The sequence below is a fragment of the Pseudophryne corroboree genome, chromosome 4 (genome assembly GCF_028390025.1).
Source record: "Pseudophryne corroboree isolate aPseCor3 chromosome 4, aPseCor3.hap2, whole genome shotgun sequence".
NCBI lineage: Eukaryota > Metazoa > Chordata > Amphibia > Anura > Myobatrachidae > Pseudophryne > Pseudophryne corroboree.
This window is the reverse complement of record NC_086447.1, coordinates 200569111-200588938: the sequence shown is the minus strand read 5'-3', so window position 1 is coordinate 200588938 and position 19828 is coordinate 200569111. Positions and strand designations below refer to the sequence as shown.

Genomic DNA, 19828 nt, shown 5'->3' with positions numbered 1-19828 from the left:
GCATCCCTCATATATAACGCAGCATCCTTGATATGCCCTAGGGTCATTAAAATGGTATCCTTATCTAGGGTCTCAATCTCCGTAGATAAGGAATCTGTCCATGCTGCGACAGCACTACAAACCCAGGCCGATGCCATAGCCGGTCTAATAATAGTACCAGAATGTGTGTAAATGTACTTCATGGTAACTTCCTGCTTACGATCAGCAGGATCCTTGAGGGTGGCCGTATCCTGGGATGGCAGTGCTACCTTCTTTTTTTTTTTTTTAAACATTACATTTTTTATTGAATAGTTTACACACAGAAATGGGGAACAGAATAAAAAGATAGGGAAACACAGGGGAAGTCCGGAATGATTACCTTAAACAAACTTAAATAACGCACAGTCTAAGGGTATACAATTGGTTACATCGAACGTACAGACACAAGAAAAGGAGAAAGCTCTAACATAAAACATGAAGAGGACATAACTAGTTTCACGGCATACTCATAGAGATCATTCTAGGAGAGGTCGAGCACGGACATGTCAATTGGAGAGCTACATACTGTCAGCCTACCTACTCTACTTCTATAATCAGACCATCCCAACCATTTCATGTGGATAGAGTTAGCCGATGAGGAATATTTAGCCTCCGCAGTTTCAAAAATGAAATGTTTGTGGATCTTATTTTGGATGAGCTCTAAGGTGGGAACACTCTCGGATTTCCACAACTGTGCTATAGCCGCTTTAGCGGCTATCAGAATATGCCCCAAGACATAACGGTCACCTGCGGAGAGGCGGTCTACGTATAAGTGAAATAGCGCCAGAGCTAGGTCCATTGGGATGCTGAGCCCCAACACCATGCCGGCCATATTTAAAACTTCTCTCCAAAGTGGTTGTATATGAGGACATGCCCAAAAGACATGAAAGATATCCCCCGTGGAGCCGCATTTCCTCCAACACGATTTAGATTGGGAAGGCCAGATTCTGTGCTGTTTGGCAGGGGAGAGTGGTTAACACATTTGGAGACTTTAAAACAAGACCTAAATATACCATCCCACTCTACCTCAGTAAAGGACCTGTTCAAATCTCTTTCCCATAAAATCTGAGTTTTCAATTTCATCTGGGGGCCGTTTGTCATTTGAAATTGATACCACCACGTAATCCCATATTTATGCGAGGGTGTCTCCAGTCGGCTGACAATGTAAGCCGGAAGAGACAGTTTGTGGAGATGTGAGGGAGTACATGAGTGCAGCCAACTTCTCACCTGCAGGTATTTAAAGAAATCCTGAGTCCGAATCCCAAATCTCTCTTGTAATTGAGAGAAGGACATCAAGACGTCCCCTTCAAATAATTCGCCCACGGTAGTGAGTCCCTTTCGAGTCCACTCCACTAGGGAAACATTGGGGATCAATGACATAAGAGCAGTTAACGACAGGCAGGGAGCGGGTAAATTAAGCTCTTCTGAAGAGAGTACTAATTTATGCCAGGAGTCTATGGTCGTTTTAATAGACTTGCAGGATTCGGCCCTACTCCGAGCAGCGGGCAGTGGTAACCAAAACATATCAGGGAGAGAAACAGCATCCAAGCATGAGGCTTCTAGAATAACCCAAGGCTTCAGACTTGTGGTGTCAAACCAGTCCCTAGACTGACTTATCAGACATGCCACATGGTACTTTTCTATATCTGGGAAAGCTACCCCACCAGTCAGTTTAGGCCGAACAAGAGTCTTCTTAGCAATTTTCGGTCTAGACCCTCCCCACACATATCTGGTTAGGACCTGGTTAAATTTATTATAGAAGTGTCTGGGAAGGGGCCTTGGTATAGCGCGAAACAGATACATTAATTTCGGCAATAGAACCATCTTAGCAGCAGCAATCCTACCCAACCAAGACACCTCCTGCAACATCCACTCCCCAGTCAGCTCAGTAAATGCTTTTAGTAACGGGGCATAATTACACTCAATCAAGTTATCTTCACTGGTTAAGTTTATCCCCAGGTATCTCAGGGAGCAGGACTTCCAAGCATATTTATACCTATCCTTCAACTTAGAGACCACAGCCGGGGGTATATGGAGTGGGAGGGCTTCAGTTTTATTTGTGTTTAACTTATAAAAAGAAACATCTGAATAGCTTTGAAGGACCTCATGCAAAACTGGCAAGGAAGCTTCGGGATCAGTGAGACATAGCAGAATATCGTCCGCAAACAAGCTAATTTTGTGAGAAATGCCCCCTATAACAGGGCCACTAATCGCATCCCGAGATCTAATGGAAGCAGCCAAGGGTTCTATTGCCAGCGCAAAGATAAGAGGGGATAGCGGACATCCCTGATGCGTGCCATTTGAGATATTAAAGGGTGAGGAAAGGCATCCATTTACAAAGACCCGTGCACTAGGGGAGGAATAAAGAGCCAAAATAGAGTCCAAGATCCTTCCAGAGAAGCCAAATTTGTCCATAGTTAATCTCATAAAATTCCAATTCAATCTATCAAAAGCCTTTTCGGCGTCAAGAGACAAGACTAGGAGGGGTTCTCTTCTACCGGCTGAATGCTCAATCACGTTAATCACCCTGCGGGTATTATCTGGGGCCTGTCTGTTCAGTACGAAGCCCACTTGATCAGGGTTGATAAGAGACGGGAGTAGAGGGCTGATACGGTTGGCAATTAATTTGGCGTAAATTTTTAGATCCGTATTTAATAAAGCGATCGGTCTAAAATTTTGGACGGAGGTGGGGTTTTTTCCCGGTTTGGGAATGGTAATGATTTGAGCTTCCAGCATCTCTTTAGGGAACTGGCCTGCCTCTGAGGCTTCATTGAACACCGACAAAAGCACCGGGGCCAAGCTTTCCCCAAAGAATTTATAGAAACCGGCAGGATAACCGTTGGGACCTGCGGCCTTATCTGCTGGGAGGGAGTCAATAGCTTTTTCGACTTCAGCTAAAGTCCAAGGCTCACTTAGAGAGCTACAAGACTCCGGCGACAGCGAGGGGAGAGGCAAGTTGCTCAGAAAATTCTGAATATCTACGCCTGTAGGTTGGAAGGTAGAAGAGTCCCCCTTCAGATTGTATAGTTTGGAGTAATAGGATGCAAAGGCATCTGCGATTCCGTCTGGATCGTAGACTCTGTTACCCCTATCCGAATGGACGAAGTGAATTGTTTCTTTAGCCTTCTTACTTCTCATTTTCCTCGCCAGCAGTCTACCAGCCCTATTACCATAAACATAAAATTTTTGGTTCAGTCTATGAAGGTTGCGTTGAACCTCCGCTAGATAGAAGACATTCACCGCCTCCCTTGCTTCTTTCAAAGACTTAAGAAGGGCTTTGTCGTGCGGATGTGTCTTGTGAGAACTCTCCAGGGAGGCGACTGTAAGCTCAGCTTGTTCAAATTTTTTGCGATATGCCAGTTTAAGTTTAGCCGCTGTTTGAATTGCCGTCCCTCGTGTCACAGCTTTGAGGGCGCACCTGAATGTGAAGATAGACGTCTCCTGGGGAGAGTTCTCAGAAAGATAATAATCTAAGGTGGATTGGATCGCCTGAGTGGTCTCCGGCTGAAGGAGACTGAGCTTACCCAAACGCCAGGGGGCCAGGATGACATTTCTATTATTTGTATCCCAGACGATGAATAGTGGGGAGTGATCCGACCAGGACATGGGAAGGATGACGATTTTACGGATGGACTGTAGGGTCCACTTATGTGCTAATGCTAGATCTATTCTAGAGTAGGATGCGTGCACCGAGGAATAAAATGTAATCTCTATCCATCGGATGCTTAACACGCCAGAGGTCTAAAAGATCATATTCCGCCAGTAGCTGGCTAAAGCCCTTTGCATTCCTACTGGAGAGTGAGGATCGCTTGCCAGAATTATCAACTAAAGGGTCCAAAGTCAAATTAAAATCCCCCATTAAGAGTAAAGCACCCTTAGCCAATTGTTGCACCTTAGCGCAGAGTTTCCTGCAAAATGCTAGTTGCTTAGTGTTAGGGGCATAGCAGGAAACTAATGTCACCTCTTTGTTGTCAAGAGTACCTACTAGAATAAGAATTCTCCCCTCAGGATCGCAATATTGCGATGCGAGGGAGAACGCGCAGTGCTGAGATATCAAGATTGCCACTCCCGCCTTCTTAGCCGGCCCGTTAGCCAAATAGCAATGGGGGAATCTCCCATTACAGATTTAATAAAATGAGTCTCTTGGACTGCTATGATTTGAGCTTTAAGCTTATGAAAATAATTAAGCGCTAATCTCCTCTTGTGCGGGGAATTAAGCCCTTTTGCATTTATAGTGACAATGTTAACCATAATGTAAAACTGTCGGGGAATGCGTTTCTATCAACAACCAACTGGCAAGTAAACAGTGTGTGTAACATACCCGGACAAAAAGCGAGGAAAGGGAAAGAAAGGACAAAAGAGAAGAAGAATACAGAAAGAAAAAACAGAGAGAGTAAACAGAACATTAACCCCTCTCAGGAGCACTTTTGGACGCCTAACCATGGCGACTCAGAGTTAAACGGTGGGGGGTAGTGGCAATCCGCCCACACCCGAACTTAAGTTAAACTAAATGTGGTCTCTTGTCACCCCATCTCTGGGCCCCCGACCGCCACCGGAAGCGAATGAAACTTAAGTAGAATTCCCAGCCAACACGGAGTTGTGGGTGGCAGTCGGGGTAGCAGAGACAGACCGTAAACAATGAAATATCGGTGAGGAGGCAACACTGAAAAACATTCTAGAAGCACTCACAATTCACATAAACAACCTCCTCAGATAATCGCCATGGAGTTGATGCAACATAGTAGTATACGACATGACAAACTAATTAGGAAACATGCAAACAAAGCAAGTGCAGAAAATCAAACAACACTCAAAGTTCTGCAGCCGATGAGGCCCAGTCCCGCTGAAGGCCTCGGTCGGGAGAGGTGTGTGTAGGAGAACTTGCAGAGTTCCATGATGCTAGGATCTTTTTACCCTCCTCGACGTTCGTTATAACGACTGTGGACCCCTCTCGGGAGATGAGCAACTTCGTAGGAAATCCCCATCTGTATAGAATGTTCTCTTTCCGTAGCACTGATGTGATGGGGTAAAGAGAGCGCCGTTTCGCCAAAGTAGCAGGGGACAGGTCTCCGAAAATTTGAAGTGAGCCTAACGCCTCTGACGCAGCATCCGAAGGTCGGGCAGCTTTCAGGATTGCCTCCTTCACATGGTAATAGTGTAGCCTCATAAGGACATCCTGGGGGACACCATCAGGGGCATTCCTGGCTTTTGGAAGCCTATGGATAATATCAATTAAGAAGTCCGCGGGGCGGTTCGAAGGAAGTAGTTTGCTAAAGAGGTAAACTGCAAAGTCACTTAAAGCGCTGTTAGCGACGGTTCCCGGAACACCTCGTAGCTTTAAGTTGTTACGCCTCGATCTGTCTTCAATATCCGAGAGTTTGTCTCTAAGTGCCGTGACCTCAGTTTGGAGCAGTTCGTGTGAAGAGATTAGGTCGTTGTGCGACGACACCACTTCACCCATTTTCGTTTCTAAGGGATCGGTGCGACCTCCGATCTCGTCAATAGATCGCTGGCATTCCCTCATAGTCGCTCTAAATTCTGCCGCAACTTCATCCTTAAATTGCGTTAGGAGCTGCTTCATAGCACCCACTGTAAGCGCTTCACTGTCGGCTATGGAGCTGGTGTGAGCAGAGGCCGGGACGGGCGTATCTCTAAGCAGCGAGGACACAAGAGCAGTAGGTTTAGAGCCGCCACCCCGTGCGTCCTTTAACTTTAGCGGCCTGGGGGGAAGGTTTAAAGAACGCCACTTGGGAAACAGATTTAGCAGCCTTATATTTCTTGGGAGGCATAGCTACGCTGGATGACAAAGGTAGAGGAACCGGAAGCAGGAGGCGTCTGGAGCGTCAATCTAGGTAGGGTCCACAGAGTTGTCGAGCTGTCATATCATGTCATAAGAGCATTCGGGCGTGGGCTGAGCCTTCTCATAGCCATCAGAACATAATAATATTATTCATCCATGTGAGCATCGCGGCCGATCGACTCTGTGGGAACCTGGGAATCTGCGGTACGATGCAGTCTGTAGAGCAACGTGTATTGTATATCTAGCACACTGAGAAAGATATGTGTGCTATTGCATCAAGAGGCCACTAGATGGGGCAGATGCATTAAAAAAGTCTGTTTCTCCACTTAAGAAGATAAATGCACCAATCCCGCTACAGGGGCCCCAGGGCAGGAGAAGGGAGGGGACAATGCAAGAGGGCCACCAAGCTTGAATAATCCCAAACCCAGAGACCCCCACAGCCGCAAATGCACCCTGCTACCTCAATGCCAGCACACCAGAGGAGTTAAAGATGGCCGCCGAGTCTCACTGGCCGTCCGTTCCACCTCCGTCTCCCGCTGCCCTGCGTCCCTCCGATCCTCTACCATGGGGGGTGTCCGCTCTGGAGGTCTGGGGGGCCTCCCGAGTGGTCCGGAGCTTATATGCGGGGTCCGCGCCACTCCCCGGCGCCGCGCTCCCACCGTGGAGCTCAAGACGCGGGCGCCGGGAGTACACGAGTCCCCGGCTTCCGCCTGTGTGGAGGCCGCACCTGCAAGAGCGGTGAAAACCGCTCCCCGGCTCCGCAGCACACACCACAGGGCACAGGGGACCCACAGGGAGGGACAGGGAGCCCCCAGAAAGAAAATCCAGGGGGTGAGTGCCCTGAATTATTAAAGTAAAGAACACTGGAGCGAGGAGAGCAGCAGAGACACGTCTGCTCTCTTCTCCAGCCAAGCCACGCCCCAGTGCTACCTTCTTTGATAAGCGTGTCAACGCCTTGTCTACTTTAGGCGAAGATTCCCATCGTATCCTGTCCTTTTGTGGGAAGGGATACGCCATAAGAATCCTCTTGGAAACTTGTAATCTCCTGTCTGGAGATTCCCAAGCCTTTTCGCACAATTCGCTTAGCTCATATGAGGACGGAAAGGTGACCTCAGGTTTTTTCTCTTTATACATGTGTACCCTCGTGTCAGGGACAGGGGGTTCCTCCGTGATATGCAAAACCTCTTTAATAGCAATAATCATGTAACGAATACCCTTAGCCACTTTTGGCTGTAACTTTGCATCCTCATAGTCGACACTGGAATCTGAATCCGTGTCGGTATCTGTGTCAGTGATCTGGGATAATGTGCGCTTTTGAGACCCGGAAGGTCCCGGTGCCACTGGGACAGGCACGGTCTGACTACCTGACTGTTCCCTAGCCTCAGCTTTGTCTAATCTCTTATGTAATAAATTTACATTAGCATTCAAGACATTCCACATATCCATCCAGTCCGGTGTCTGCGTTGCCGACGCGACCTGACAATCATGCACTCCCCCTCCTCCTTAGGTGAGCCTTCATCGTCAAACATGTCGACACACGCGTACCGACACACTCCACACACACAGGGAATCTCTTTTCTGAAGACAGGTTCCCCTTTTAGGCCCTTTGGAGAGACAGAGAGAGAGTATGCCAGCACACACCCCAGCGCTATATGACCCAGGAAAAAACACAGAATGTTTACCCAGTAGCGCTGTTATAGTATATATGTGCGCCAATTATGTGCCTCCCCTCTACTTTAAAACCCTCTTTCACCGTGTGTCAAGCAGGGGAGAGTCCGGGGAGCTTCCTCTCAGTGGTGCTGTGGAGAAAAAATGGCGCTGGTGAGTGCTGAGGGAGAAGCCCCGCCCCCTCGGCGGCGGGCTTCTGTCCTGCTCAAAATATGTAAAACATGGCGGGGGCTCTTTAATATACATGTACAGTGCCCACCTGTACATGTATATAGTTCATTTTGCCATAGGAGAGGTTTATATTGCTGCCCAGGGCGCCCCCCCTGCGCCCTGCATCCTTACAGTGACCGGAGTATGTGAGGTGTGTGGGAGCAATGGCGCACAGCTGCAGTGCTGTGCGTTACCTCAGTGAAGCTCACAAAGTCTTCTGCCGCCTTTGAAGCCTTCTTTCTTCTTTTTTCCGGCTCTGTGAGGAAGGACGGTGGCGGCGCGGCTCCGGGATGAACGCCCAGGACGAACCTGTGTTCCAATCCCTCTGGAGCTAATGGTGTCCAGTAGCCTAAGGAGCAGAGCCTATCATTTAAGTAGGTCTGCTCCTCTCTCCTCAGTCCCTCGATGCAGGGAGTCTGTTGCCAGCAGTGCTCCCTGAAAATAAAAAACCTAACAAAGATACTTTCTTAGCAGGAGACTCAGGAGAGCTCCCTGCAGTGCACCCATCCTCCTCTGGGCACAGTCTCAAACTGAGGTCTGGAGGAGGGGCATAGAGGGAGGAGCCAGTGCACACCCAGAGTCAAAGTCTTTCTTGAAGTGCCCATGTCTCCTGCGGAGCCCGTCTATACCCCATGGTCCTTACGGAGTCCCAACATCCTCTAGGACGTTAGAGAAATAAAGCAGCCAGTATTTACACTGCACAGAAACAAAATAACCCACCCAAATCTAACTCTCTCTGCACATGTTATATCTGCCTCCCCTGCAGTGCACATGGGCCCTCATTCCGAGTTGTTCGCTCGCAAGGCGATTTTAGCAGTATTGCACACGCTAAGCCGCCGCCTACTGGGAGTGAATCTTAGCTTCTTAAAATTGCGAACGAAAGATTCGCAATATTGCGATTACACATCTCGTAGCAGTTTCAGAGTAGCTTCAGACTTACTCGGCATCTGCGATCAGTTCAGTGCTTATCGTTCCTGGTTGACGTCACAAACACACCCAGCGTTCGCCCAGACACTCCTCCGTTTCTCCAGCCACTCCCGCGTTTTTTCCGGAAACGGTAGCGTTTTTCCCCACACGCCCATAAAACGGCCTGTTTCCGCCCAGTAACACCCATTTCCTGTCAATCACACTACGATCGCCTGAGCGAAGAAAAAGCCGTGAGTAAAAATCCAAACTTCATAGCAAATTTACTTGGCGCAGTCGCAGTGCGGACATTGCGCATGCGCACTAAGCGGAAAAACGCTGCGATGCGAAGAAATTTTCCGAGCGAACGACTCGGAATGACCTCCATGGTTTTGGCCAACTGCTAACAAAGTTCCTGCTACGATCAACTCAGAATTACCCCCATAGAGAAAGGCGCTTTTCAGCGCCTTGCATTTCTTTCTCTCACTAAAGCGTTCAGCTGCCTAAACCAGGCAGACAGCCATCACTAAAGTGCCACCCACTAGCACTAGAAGCAGTATTATTCCAGAGCTATTAGCTGGACAGACTAGGATGTGGGGAACTTTGGGAAGAGCATTTCTCTAACAGTAAAGGTGCCTATAGTGGATGTCTCAGCTATTCTGTGTAAGCTGTACACTTTTATGTTTCTCCCATTAGCAATGTTTCCTCATATCCCCTATTATTAAGAGGGGACATCTGGGTGGTCCAGTTGCTATGAACTGAGGGTTGTGGCACTTGGACTGATAATTCCATAGAAAGGGAAATGTACAGCCATCACACAAGAGGGCCTGGGCAGTGGCTTTAGGCCTTATCTGTTAAAAAGATCTCACTCCAGTCAGTGAATGTTATTATGAGGCTAGATATTTGACATAACTGCAGACATTTTTGCAGGAGTTGCCTCCAAAGGTTTCTCCATTAGCTCCATGGGATCCTTATTTGGTCTTCATTGACTACAGTATAATCCACTAGGCCTTTATATTTCTTTACTGGGGAAACCGGGAGAACAAACCACCTGAATCTCTACAGCCAACATGTTTCCGACAAGCGGAATCCTGACAGCTGCCTGGTATTCCCACTCGGTGTGTCAACGTCACCAACCGAGTGGGAACAGAACCTGTGGCAAGCATAGCAAGCCCGTGAGGGGCCTTACTGCCGGGATCCCACCAGATGGGATGCCGCTGTCGGTATAGTGACAGCCGGCATCCTGTCTGCTGGGGTATCTTATGTATCCCATTTTTGCATACTTATGGGCAACTATAGAACATCCCTAAGATAAGCAGTGTCCCTCCCCCAAATCTGAGAATTTTTGTATACGTACTGTATGCTAAATCCATTACATTTTTGGAGACTTTATTAAAGCATCACATAAGCACATTATTGCATTGATAAATAGGTAATCATTCCCATAACAAATAATATTTTGTTGTGTGGATATGTTATTCTGCTGAACAATCTGGGGCGGATTCTGAATTTGGAGCAAAGCACAAAAGAGCAAGTAACTGCACATTGGTAAAACTGTCATGCACTGCAGGTGGGGCAGATGTATCATGTGAGAGGGGTGTGGCCTAACTCGCATCTACATTGTAATTTGCATTTGTGGGCTACATGCAAAATGATACATGTATTTACTATTCTTGCATTGCATTACAGTGTATTTTACAGATTCAGTGACTAGCTTTTATTCTTTGCTCCTCACTCAGAATCAGCCCCTCTTATGTATTACAGCGGTGTAATTTGTGTGAGGATCCATTAATGCATTATGCATGAAGGGCCAGACTACTACCATTCTACAGCCCTATGTCTACCTCCTGTCACCCAGTGTCTTTCTGTCCCTGCTCGGATATGACAGAGGTAGAAGAGGATGTGCTTTCCTTTTTATTAATTCATGTTTGGTTACCTTCTTGTGAATTAGTGTAGATCGAGCTGTGGCTGGATGCTGGAACATAGTTACTGTAGCAAGTGTTGTTACTCTCAGCATTTAGCAACCAAACCTGCAGAGTCTAAATACCCTGTTGGTGGAGTGTTACTGGGTACCTCTGGACGGGTCAGCGTTACCTGCATTGGAAGGTGTATCCATTGCTAACTGATTACAACTCCTGAACTGAATCAACCAGTAACCAGTACAGTTAACATGGGTAATTTATTACACACAAATACAGTAACTCCATATACTCTACTTCACCTTATAAAGAGCAAATAGAGGGCTTCAGCTCGGAAGATATAGCTGAGTTAATTGGAGCAATGAAGGCTATTCTGTCTCTTGAAGATTCAGTTGAGCCAGTAGTAAAAACTAAAGCACCTGTGTTTAAACATCCCAGAACAGTGAGGGTAGAATTTCCAGGGTCAGAGGAACTAGAGATGAGCGCCGGAAATTTTTCGGGTTTTGTGTTTTGGTTTTGGGTTCGGTTCCGCGGCCGTGTTTTGGGTTCGACCGCGTTTTGGCAAAACCTCACCGAATTTTTTTTGTCGGATTCGGGTGTGTTTTGGATTCGGGTGTTTTTTTCCAAAAAACCTAAAAAACAGCTTAAATCATAGAATTTGGCGGTCATTTTGATCCCAAAGTATTATTAACCTCAAAAACCATAATTTCCACTCATTTTCAGTCTATTCTGAATACCTCACACCTCACAATATTATTTTTAGTCCTAAAATTTGCACCGAGGTCGCTGTGTGAGTAAGATAAGCGACCCTAGTGGCCGACACAAACACCGGGCCCATCTAGGAGTGGCACTGCAGTGTCACGCAGGATGGCCCTTCCAAAAAACCATCCCCAAACAGCACATGACGCAAAGAAAAAAAGAGGCGCAATGAGGTAGCTGTGTGAGTAAGATTAGCGACCCTAGTGGCCGACACAAACACCGGGCCCATCTAGAAGTGTCACTGCAGTGTCACGCAGGATGTCCCTTCCAAAAAACCCTCCCCAAACAGCACATGACGCAAAGAAAAAAAGAGGCGCAATGAGGTAGCTGTGTGAGTAAGATAAGCGACCCTAGTGGCCGACACAAACACCGGGCCCATCTAGGACTATTGGCATTCCTGGGGAAGGAGGAAATTGACACTGAGGGAGTTGGTGGGGTGGTTTGCGTGAGCTTGGTTACAAGAGGAAGGGATTTACTGGTCAGTGGACTGCTTCCGCTGTCACCCAAAGTTTTTGAACTTGTCACTGACTTATTATGAATGCGCTGCAGGTGACGTATAAGGGAGGATGTTCCGAGGTGGTTAACGTCCTTACCCCTACTTATTACAGCTTGACAAAGGGAACACACGGCTTGACACCTGTTGTCCGCATTTCTGGTGAAATACTTCCACACCGAAGAGCTGATTTTTTTGGTATTTTCACCAGGCATGTCAACGGCCATATTCCTACCACGGACAACAGGTGTCTCCCCGGGTGCCTGACTTAAACAAACCACCTCACCATCAGAATCCTCCTGGTCAATTTCCTCCCCAGCGCCAGCAACACCCATATCCTCCTCATCCTGGTGTACTTCAACACTGACATCTTCAATCTGACTATCAGGAACTGGACTGCGGGTGCTCCTTCCATCACTTGCAGGGGGCGTGCAAATGGTGGAAGGCGCATGCTCTTCACGTCCAGTGTTGGGAAGGTCAGGCATCGCAACCGACACAATTGGAGTCGGACTCTCCTTGTGGATTTGGGATTTCGAAGAACGCACAGTTCTTTGCGGTGCTACTGCTTTTGCCAGCTTTAGTCTTTTCATTTTTCTAGCGAGAGGCTGAGTGCTTCCATCCTCATGTGAAGCTGAACCACTAGCCATGAACATAGGCCAGGGCCTCAGCCGTTCCTTGCCACTCCGTGTGGTAAATGGCATATTGGCAAGTTTACGCTTCTCCTCCGACAATTTTATTTTAGGTTTTGGAGTCCTTTTTTTACTGATATTTGGTGTTTTGGATTTGACATGCTCTGTACTATGACATTGGGCATCGGCCTTGGCAGACGACGTTGCTGGCATTTCATCGTCTCGGCCATGACTAGTGGCAGCAGCTTCAGCACGAGGTGGAAGTGGATCTTGATCTTTCCCTAATTTTGGAACCTCAACATTTTTGTTCTCCATATTTTAATAGGCACAACTAAAAGGCACCTCAGGTAAACAATGGAGATGGATGGATTGGATACTAGTATACAATTATGGACGGGCTGCCGAGTGCCGACACAGAGGTAGCCACAGCCGTGAACTACCGCACTGTACTGTGTCTGCTGCTAATATATAGACTGGTTGATAAAGAGATAGTATACTCGTAACTAGTATGTATGTATAAAGAAAGAAAAAAAAACCACGGTTAGGTGGTATATACAATTATGGACGGGCTGCCGAGTGCCGACACAGAGGTAGCCACAGCCGTGAACTACCGCACTGTACTGTGTCTGCTGCTAATATATAGACTGGTTGATAAAGAGATAGTATACTCGTAACTAGTATGTATGTATAAAGAAAGAAAAAAAAACCACGGTTAGGTGGTATATACAATTATGGACGGGCTGCCGATTGCCGACACAGAGGTAGCCACAGCCGTGAACTACCGCACTGTACTGTGTCTGCTGCTAATATATAGACTGGTTGATAAAGAGATAGTATACTCGTAACTAGTATGTATGTATAAAGAAAGAAAAAAAAACCACGGTTAGGTGGTATATACAATTATGGACGGGCTGCCGAGTGCCGACACAGAGGTAGCCACAGCCGTGAACTACCGCACTGTACTGTGTCTGCTGCTAATATAGACTGGTTGATAAAGAGATAGTATACTCGTAACTAGTATGTATGTATAAAGAAAGAAAAAAAAACCACGGTTAGGTGGTATATACAATTATGGACGGGCTGCCGAGTGCCGACACAGAGGTAGCCACAGCCGTGAACTACCGCACTGTACTGTGTCTGCTGCTAATATAGACTGGTTGATAAAGAGATAGTATACTCGTAACTAGTATGACTATAAAGAAAGAAAAAAAAACCACGGTTAGGTGGTATATACAATTATGGACGGGCTGCCGAGTGCCGACACAGAGGTAGCCACAGCCGTGAACTACCGCACTGTACTGTGTCTGCTGCTAATATAGACTGGTTGATAAAGAGATAGTATACTACTAATATTATATATACTGGTGGTCAGGTCACTGGTCACTAGTCACACTGGCAGTGGCACTCCTGCAGCAAAAGTGTGCACTGTTTAATTTTAATATAATATTATGTACTCCTGGCTCCTGCTATAACCTATAACTGGCACTGCAGTGCTCCCCAGTCTCCCCCACAATTATAAGCTGTGTGAGCTGAGCACAGTCAGATATATATATACATTGATGCAGCACACTGGGCTGAGCAGTGCACACAGATATGGTATGTGACTGAGTCACTGTGTGTATCGTTTTTTTCAGGCAGAGAACGGATATATTAAATAAAACAAACAACTGCACTGTCTGGTGGTCACTGTGGTCGTCAGTCACTAAACTCTGCACTCTCTTCTACAGTATCACAGCCTCAGGTCAATCTCTCTCTCTCTCTCTCAACCCTAATCTAAATGGAGAGGACGCCAGCCACGTCCTCTCCCTATCAATCTCAATGCACGTGTGAAAATGGCGGCGACGCACGGCTCCTTATATAGAATCCGAGTCTCGCGAGAATCCGACAGCGTCATGATGACGTTCGGGCGCGCTCGGGTTAACCGAGCAAGGCGGGAGGATCCGAGTCTGCTCGGACCCGTGAAAAAAACATGAAGTTCGTGCGGGTTCGGATTCAGAGAAACCGAACCCGCTCATCTCTAAGAGGAACTGACGGAAATTATGGAGGAACCTTGGGCTACGCCCAATAAGAAATATAAAATCCCAAGGAAATGGGATTCATACTACCCTTTTCCAAATGGGGACTGTTTAAAAAGAGAAGTGCCTCCTAAAGTAGATACGCACGTCATTCGACTGGTGCGAAAATCCGTTTTACCCTTGCCTTCAACATCATTAAATGATGTCACAGACAGGAGAGTGGATGGTTTTTTGAAAAACATTTTTTCCCTGTCAGGGACAGTCATAAGGCCGGCTATGGCCTCGGCCTGGATGGCAAAAGCGGTAGTTGAATGGGCTGAAGAATAGGAGAATGGTCTTTTTGCACCTACTAGGGAGCAGGAGTCTCATATAGCCCATATGATACAGGAGGAGGTGTATCTAGGGGTCCGGGCGCCCCTGGCAAAGTAAGGGACTGGTGCCCCCCATATTTGAAATAGGGACGGTGCATAGGCAAAAAAGGTGCATGATCTTGTGGGAAAGGGGCATGACCACACAATAGTACCCCCAATTCAAACTACATTACACAGTAGTACCCCTTATACACATTATGTTACACCATAGTGCCCCATACACATCATGCCCACACAGTAATCCTTGTCGCACTGTGGAGAAATCAGCAGTGCCTTGCCAAGGAGGGGCGCTGCCCAGCGATGTTACCTGCAGTCAGGGGGTATATCAAATATTAATGGCAGTGTAAAGGTATCTCTGCACACTACCTGGTGATGTAGTGATATGTTAAGAATAGCATTCTAGTAGTTTATTTTGAGTTTCTTCACTGTGGTGCATTGTGGTGCCGAACACCGGTGCCAGCTCTTGGCTGCTGTGCGAACCACCAGCCCAGGCACTGCCACTACTAAGTGATTCCACTCATTGGTCGAGGGTGGCACTGCCGGGCGGCGCCCCCTCATCGGCTGGCGCCCCTGGCGAGTGCCATCCTGGCCAATGGGTAGATACACCCCTGGTACAGGCTGCACTATTTCTAGAAGAAGCAGCAATGGATATGGGTACGATTGCTTCCAAAGCTTCAGCCTTAACGGTAGCCGCTCGCAGAGCAATTTGGCTACGTACATGGAAAGCTGATTCCGAATCCAAAAAGGTTCTGGAAGCTTTGCCTTTTGTTGAGAACATTCTTTTTGGTAAGGAATTGACAGAGATTCTGGAGTCAGAAGCTGAATCCAAGAAGGTTAAATTTCCTGCCAGTTATAGTCCTAAACTTAGGGGTTCAGGTTTTAGGCCATTTGAAGAGAGTATTGACTGCATAGGAGAGGAAAGAGTTAAACATCTGGGGAGGGGTGGACCTAGCTGTGAGGAAAGTACAGCCTTCTTTAAGGGGAGGGCTTGATATATATAGGGAAGGTGAAGCCATTTTAAGTCTCTTGGTGATCTGGTTTGGTGAGTGCTGCAGTGCCAGCAGAAATTTGTTTATTAGGTATTCCTGCTGTGTCACCGAGATAGACTGTCCCCTCTATTTGTACTCTCCTCTCCAGTAGCCCAGGGTGTCCCTTACTGTTTTTGATTAAAAGGCTGCTGATATGTCCGCTCGCCCCCAGCGCATGCTAAGGGCCCCGGCTCGGTTCCGTGGGTCGGACGGCCGAGCGGGCCCTGAGGCGGCGGCGGGCGGTGGGGGGGACGGGGCTCCGTCCCCTAGGGCCTCATCAGATGCCCCCACAGGCAGCGATGGCGGGGCCCGGGCGGACTCGCCGCCGGGTGCCGAGTCGGACACTCCGGCCAGACGAGGGCGGCGTGGGGGACCAGGGGTCCCTGCAGGCCGCTCGAGTGTCGGCGGGCGGCGGCCGTCCCCGCCGGGAGCCGCCGAGCCCGGGTTCATGGCGGGCGCCCGCGTGCGCGCCGCCAGTGTGCAGCAGAGGCAGTCTCTCCTTCCCCGCCGCGGTCGGCTGTTCGGGCCGGGCGGGGGGTGAGGAGGTTTCAGGGAGCTGGCGGTCGCCGCGCGGGGACTAGTCAGGAGCCTCGCGCGGCGGCCGAGCAAGAGGAGCAGGCCGGGAGGCAGTTGGCGGGTGGACGTGGGGCGCGCGCTCGAGGTGCGCGCGCGCCCACGCTCGCTCCGGGCGCCGCTTGCCGCGCACGTGCGCGCGCGCGCAGCGGCGCCAGCAGTAGACGCAGTAACCTCTTCTTCTCCCCGGATGCCGGAGTTCGGCAGGGGGAGAGGCAGGTTGAGGGGGGTGCAGCGTGTGCCTCAGGGAGGCAGCGCTGGGAGCATGTTTAGAAATATAAATGAAGGGGACACAGCAGGACCAACAAGGGGTGGCCGCCAACATCATCCGGGTGCACCCTCCGCTGGTCAGGTGACACGCGGGGGAGCACGCGCGGGGGGGCAGCAGGTCCCTGTCACCGTTGCAGGACGCGGCGGGGCCCGCGGCAGGAGGGGTGACAGGGAATGGGTCAGCGGCCGCAGGGCCGCGGCCCGGGCAGCTGTGCGCGTCAGCAGGTCCTCCCCAGGATCAGGGGATTCTTCTCCTTCCCTGGATAGGGAAGGGGAAGGATCGGAGAGGGAGAGCCACTGGGCCGGCCGGGGGGCTCTTGCCTTCGGGTTGGAACATGAGGGGCGGGACCCCCGGGGCGCGTCGGGCGGTCAGGGGGCGCGGGCTCGCGCCCAACCAAGGACCGGTCGTCCTTTGGGCGGCGTTTCCGGGGGTCGTGCCGCATGGGATCCTCCTGGGGCCATAGCGTCGGCGCTGGCCACGGTGGTGCAGGCTCTTGGGCCATTAGCTGCAGTGGCCTCCCCCGGGGCAACGGCGGATTCCGGCCAAGCTGCGGGGCGCAGGGGGTCAGACAAGGTCAGGTCATCAGCGGCGCAGCGAGTGGCAAGAGCCTGCCGAGAGCTGGGGGCTGCCGCGGCGGAGCTGGAGCTAGGGTCAGAGCGCGAGCGGCAGGGAGGCTCGGGCCCTGCGCATTCCACACGGGGTGCCCGGCGTGCGCCGCATGCGCGGGCCGGGCCCTCTTTTGTTTTGTCTTCCACAGAGGACCAAGGTGAAAGGGACTCGGCAGACTTCGCGGTGGACGAGGATTGGAATGAAGACGACGAACAATCTGAGTCGGAGAGGTCGACGGCATCCGGTGAGTTGGTGCAGTCTTTTTCAAATTCCACCGCGAGCTCGAGTTCGCGTAGCTCTTCGTCCTCCTTCTCATCCTCCTCTTTGGCGTCGCAAGCGTCCGAAGCTGATAGTACTGCTAGGGCAAGGAAGGAGGCCGAGAAACTTGCCAAAAGAGCGGCTAAGCAACAGAAGAGGCGTAAGCGGCGCAGGCGAATTAGTGAAGAGGAGCGTAGGGCTAAGAAGAGGCGAGATCTGCCGGGGGTAGTGCGCTGTGAGTACACCGCAGTTATGCGGGGCCTGCGAGATAGCTGCCGCAAAAAGATACGTAGGGGTGACTTTGTGGACTTATTTGGTTTGACTAAGGCCATGAAGAAGGATTACAAGGCGGCGGCCGCTACGAAGGGCATGGGGGCAGAAGCTTTCAGGTCGTTTGATAACTGGCTGGCCGGATTTTGGGTGTTTGCGGCTTGCTATTTGGCCGGAAGAGCACATGAATATCATCCGGTACCTTCATCTCGTGCACGACATGCAGCGCACATCCTCGGGTTCGGAATGGCGGCGTTATGACCAAGAGTTTCGGGAGAAGCAGGCCGGGTTACGGGTCATGGACTTTGGGTTCAAAGACGTGGAGGTCTGGCTCAAAGTGACCCGGGCATCCCAGCGGGAGGATGAGACCCAGAAACAGGGAACGGGGGGGCGCCGCGGGGGGTCGTCAGCGCAGGGAACGGGCGCGGACGGGGGATTTGCCAAGACAGGCGGATTGGCCGTTCGCACGGGCGGGCGGTCTGCCCCTCGGGGAAAATGCTTCGCTTTTAACAGCGGAGCATGTTCATTTGGCAAACAGTGCCGTTTTCGCCACTCTTGCCAGCAGTGCGGTGGAACCCACCCAGCCTCCTCTTGTTTCAAAGGGGGACGACAGGGCAATCGGGGGAAACAACCCTACCCTAAGCAGGCCGCGAGCGGGACCGCTCAGCAGAGCACCAACGCCAGTTAAGTTGGAAACTATGGGTAAATGGTTGGGTCTTTATCCTAATAAAAGGGATGCAAAGTTTTTGTTAGACGGTTTTAAGTTCGGTTTTCGCTTGCCTGTTGCAAGCGAAGTGTTCGTGCGTGCGCACAGGAACCTTCAATCCGCCCGAGCCTTGCCGACTGTGTTACGGGAAAAAGTGGATAAGGAGGTCAGGTTGGGCAGGATGGAGGGGCCGTTTAGGTCACCCCCGGTGGATGACTTGGTCATCTCCCCGGTGGGGGTGGTACCAAAGAAGACTCCGGGCGCCTTCCGGCTCATTCAGCATCTTTCTTACCCGCCAGGGGCATCGGTCAACGACGCAATACCACCGGCTCATTGCTCGGTGGTGTATCAGTCGTTTGACGAGGCGCTAGGGATGGTCCGCAGCTACGGGAGCGGGGCCCTCATGGCTAAGATTGATGTTGAGTCAGCTTTTAGATTGCTGCCATTGCATCCGGACTCATTTCGTTTTATGGGTTTCCGGATTGGGGCGGAGTATTTCATCGACAAATGTCTGCCGATGGGATGTTCCGTTTCATGCTCGTTTTTCGAGCGCTTTAACACTTTTCTTCATTGGTGCGTGGAGTCTGCGTCAGGCGGTCACGGGGTTGCACATTACCTCGATGATTTCCTTTGCGCGGGGCCGGCTACTGGCACAAGATGCGGCGACTTGCTGTTTAGCACACGAGCCTTTTTTTACCACTTCGGTGTTCCGGTAGCCAGGGATAAAACGGAGGGTCCGGCCTCCTGTCTATCATTTTTGGGGATTGAAATTGACACCGTGGCGGGAGAATGTCGCCTACCCCAGGACAAGGTGTCAAAGCTCCGCGAAATTATTTGCCGTTTCAACGGCTCGCGTAAAGTCACGCTGCGGCAAGCTCAGTCCTTGCTGGGCATGCTGAACTTTGCTTGTCGGGTGATACCGATGGGCAGGGTTTTCTGCCGGAAGCTCGAAAGGGCTACAGCGGGGTGTGCCAGGCCGCATCATTTCGTTCGATTGTCCTCTGAGTTAAAAAGGGATTTGGCCGTCTGGGCTTCATTCCTGGAGGATTTCAACGGGGTGAGCATATGGCAAGCGCCAGCCGTTGACAGCGAGAGTTTGCAGCTTTTTACCGATGCTGCAGGTTCCTCTGGATTCGGCTGTTTTCTGGAGGGATCGTGGTGTGCGGCATCTTGGCCGGCGAATTGGCATAGCGAAGGTCTTACAAGGGATCTGGTGCTGCTGGAGCTTTTTCCCATTATGGTAGCGCTGGAAGTTTGGGCGATCGGTTGGCTAACCGCAGCATAGTGTTCAGGTGCGATAATCTGGGCGTGGTGCATGCGATTAATAA

At 50.1% G+C, this 19828-nt stretch overlaps 1 protein-coding gene across 1 annotated transcript in view; it reads right to left on the bottom strand.

The window, feature by feature from the left end:
* Positions 1-4828: 4828 nt before the first annotated feature.
* The window catches only part of LOC134910874 (nodal homolog 2-A-like), a 32074-nt gene continuing 17074 nt past the window's right edge, over positions 4829-19828 (bottom strand). Inside the window, exon 4 of the mRNA XM_063919259.1 lies at positions 4829-5738. Coding sequence (XP_063775329.1) covers positions 4829-5738 — 910 coding nt within the window. The remainder of the gene's footprint in view (positions 5739-19828) is intronic.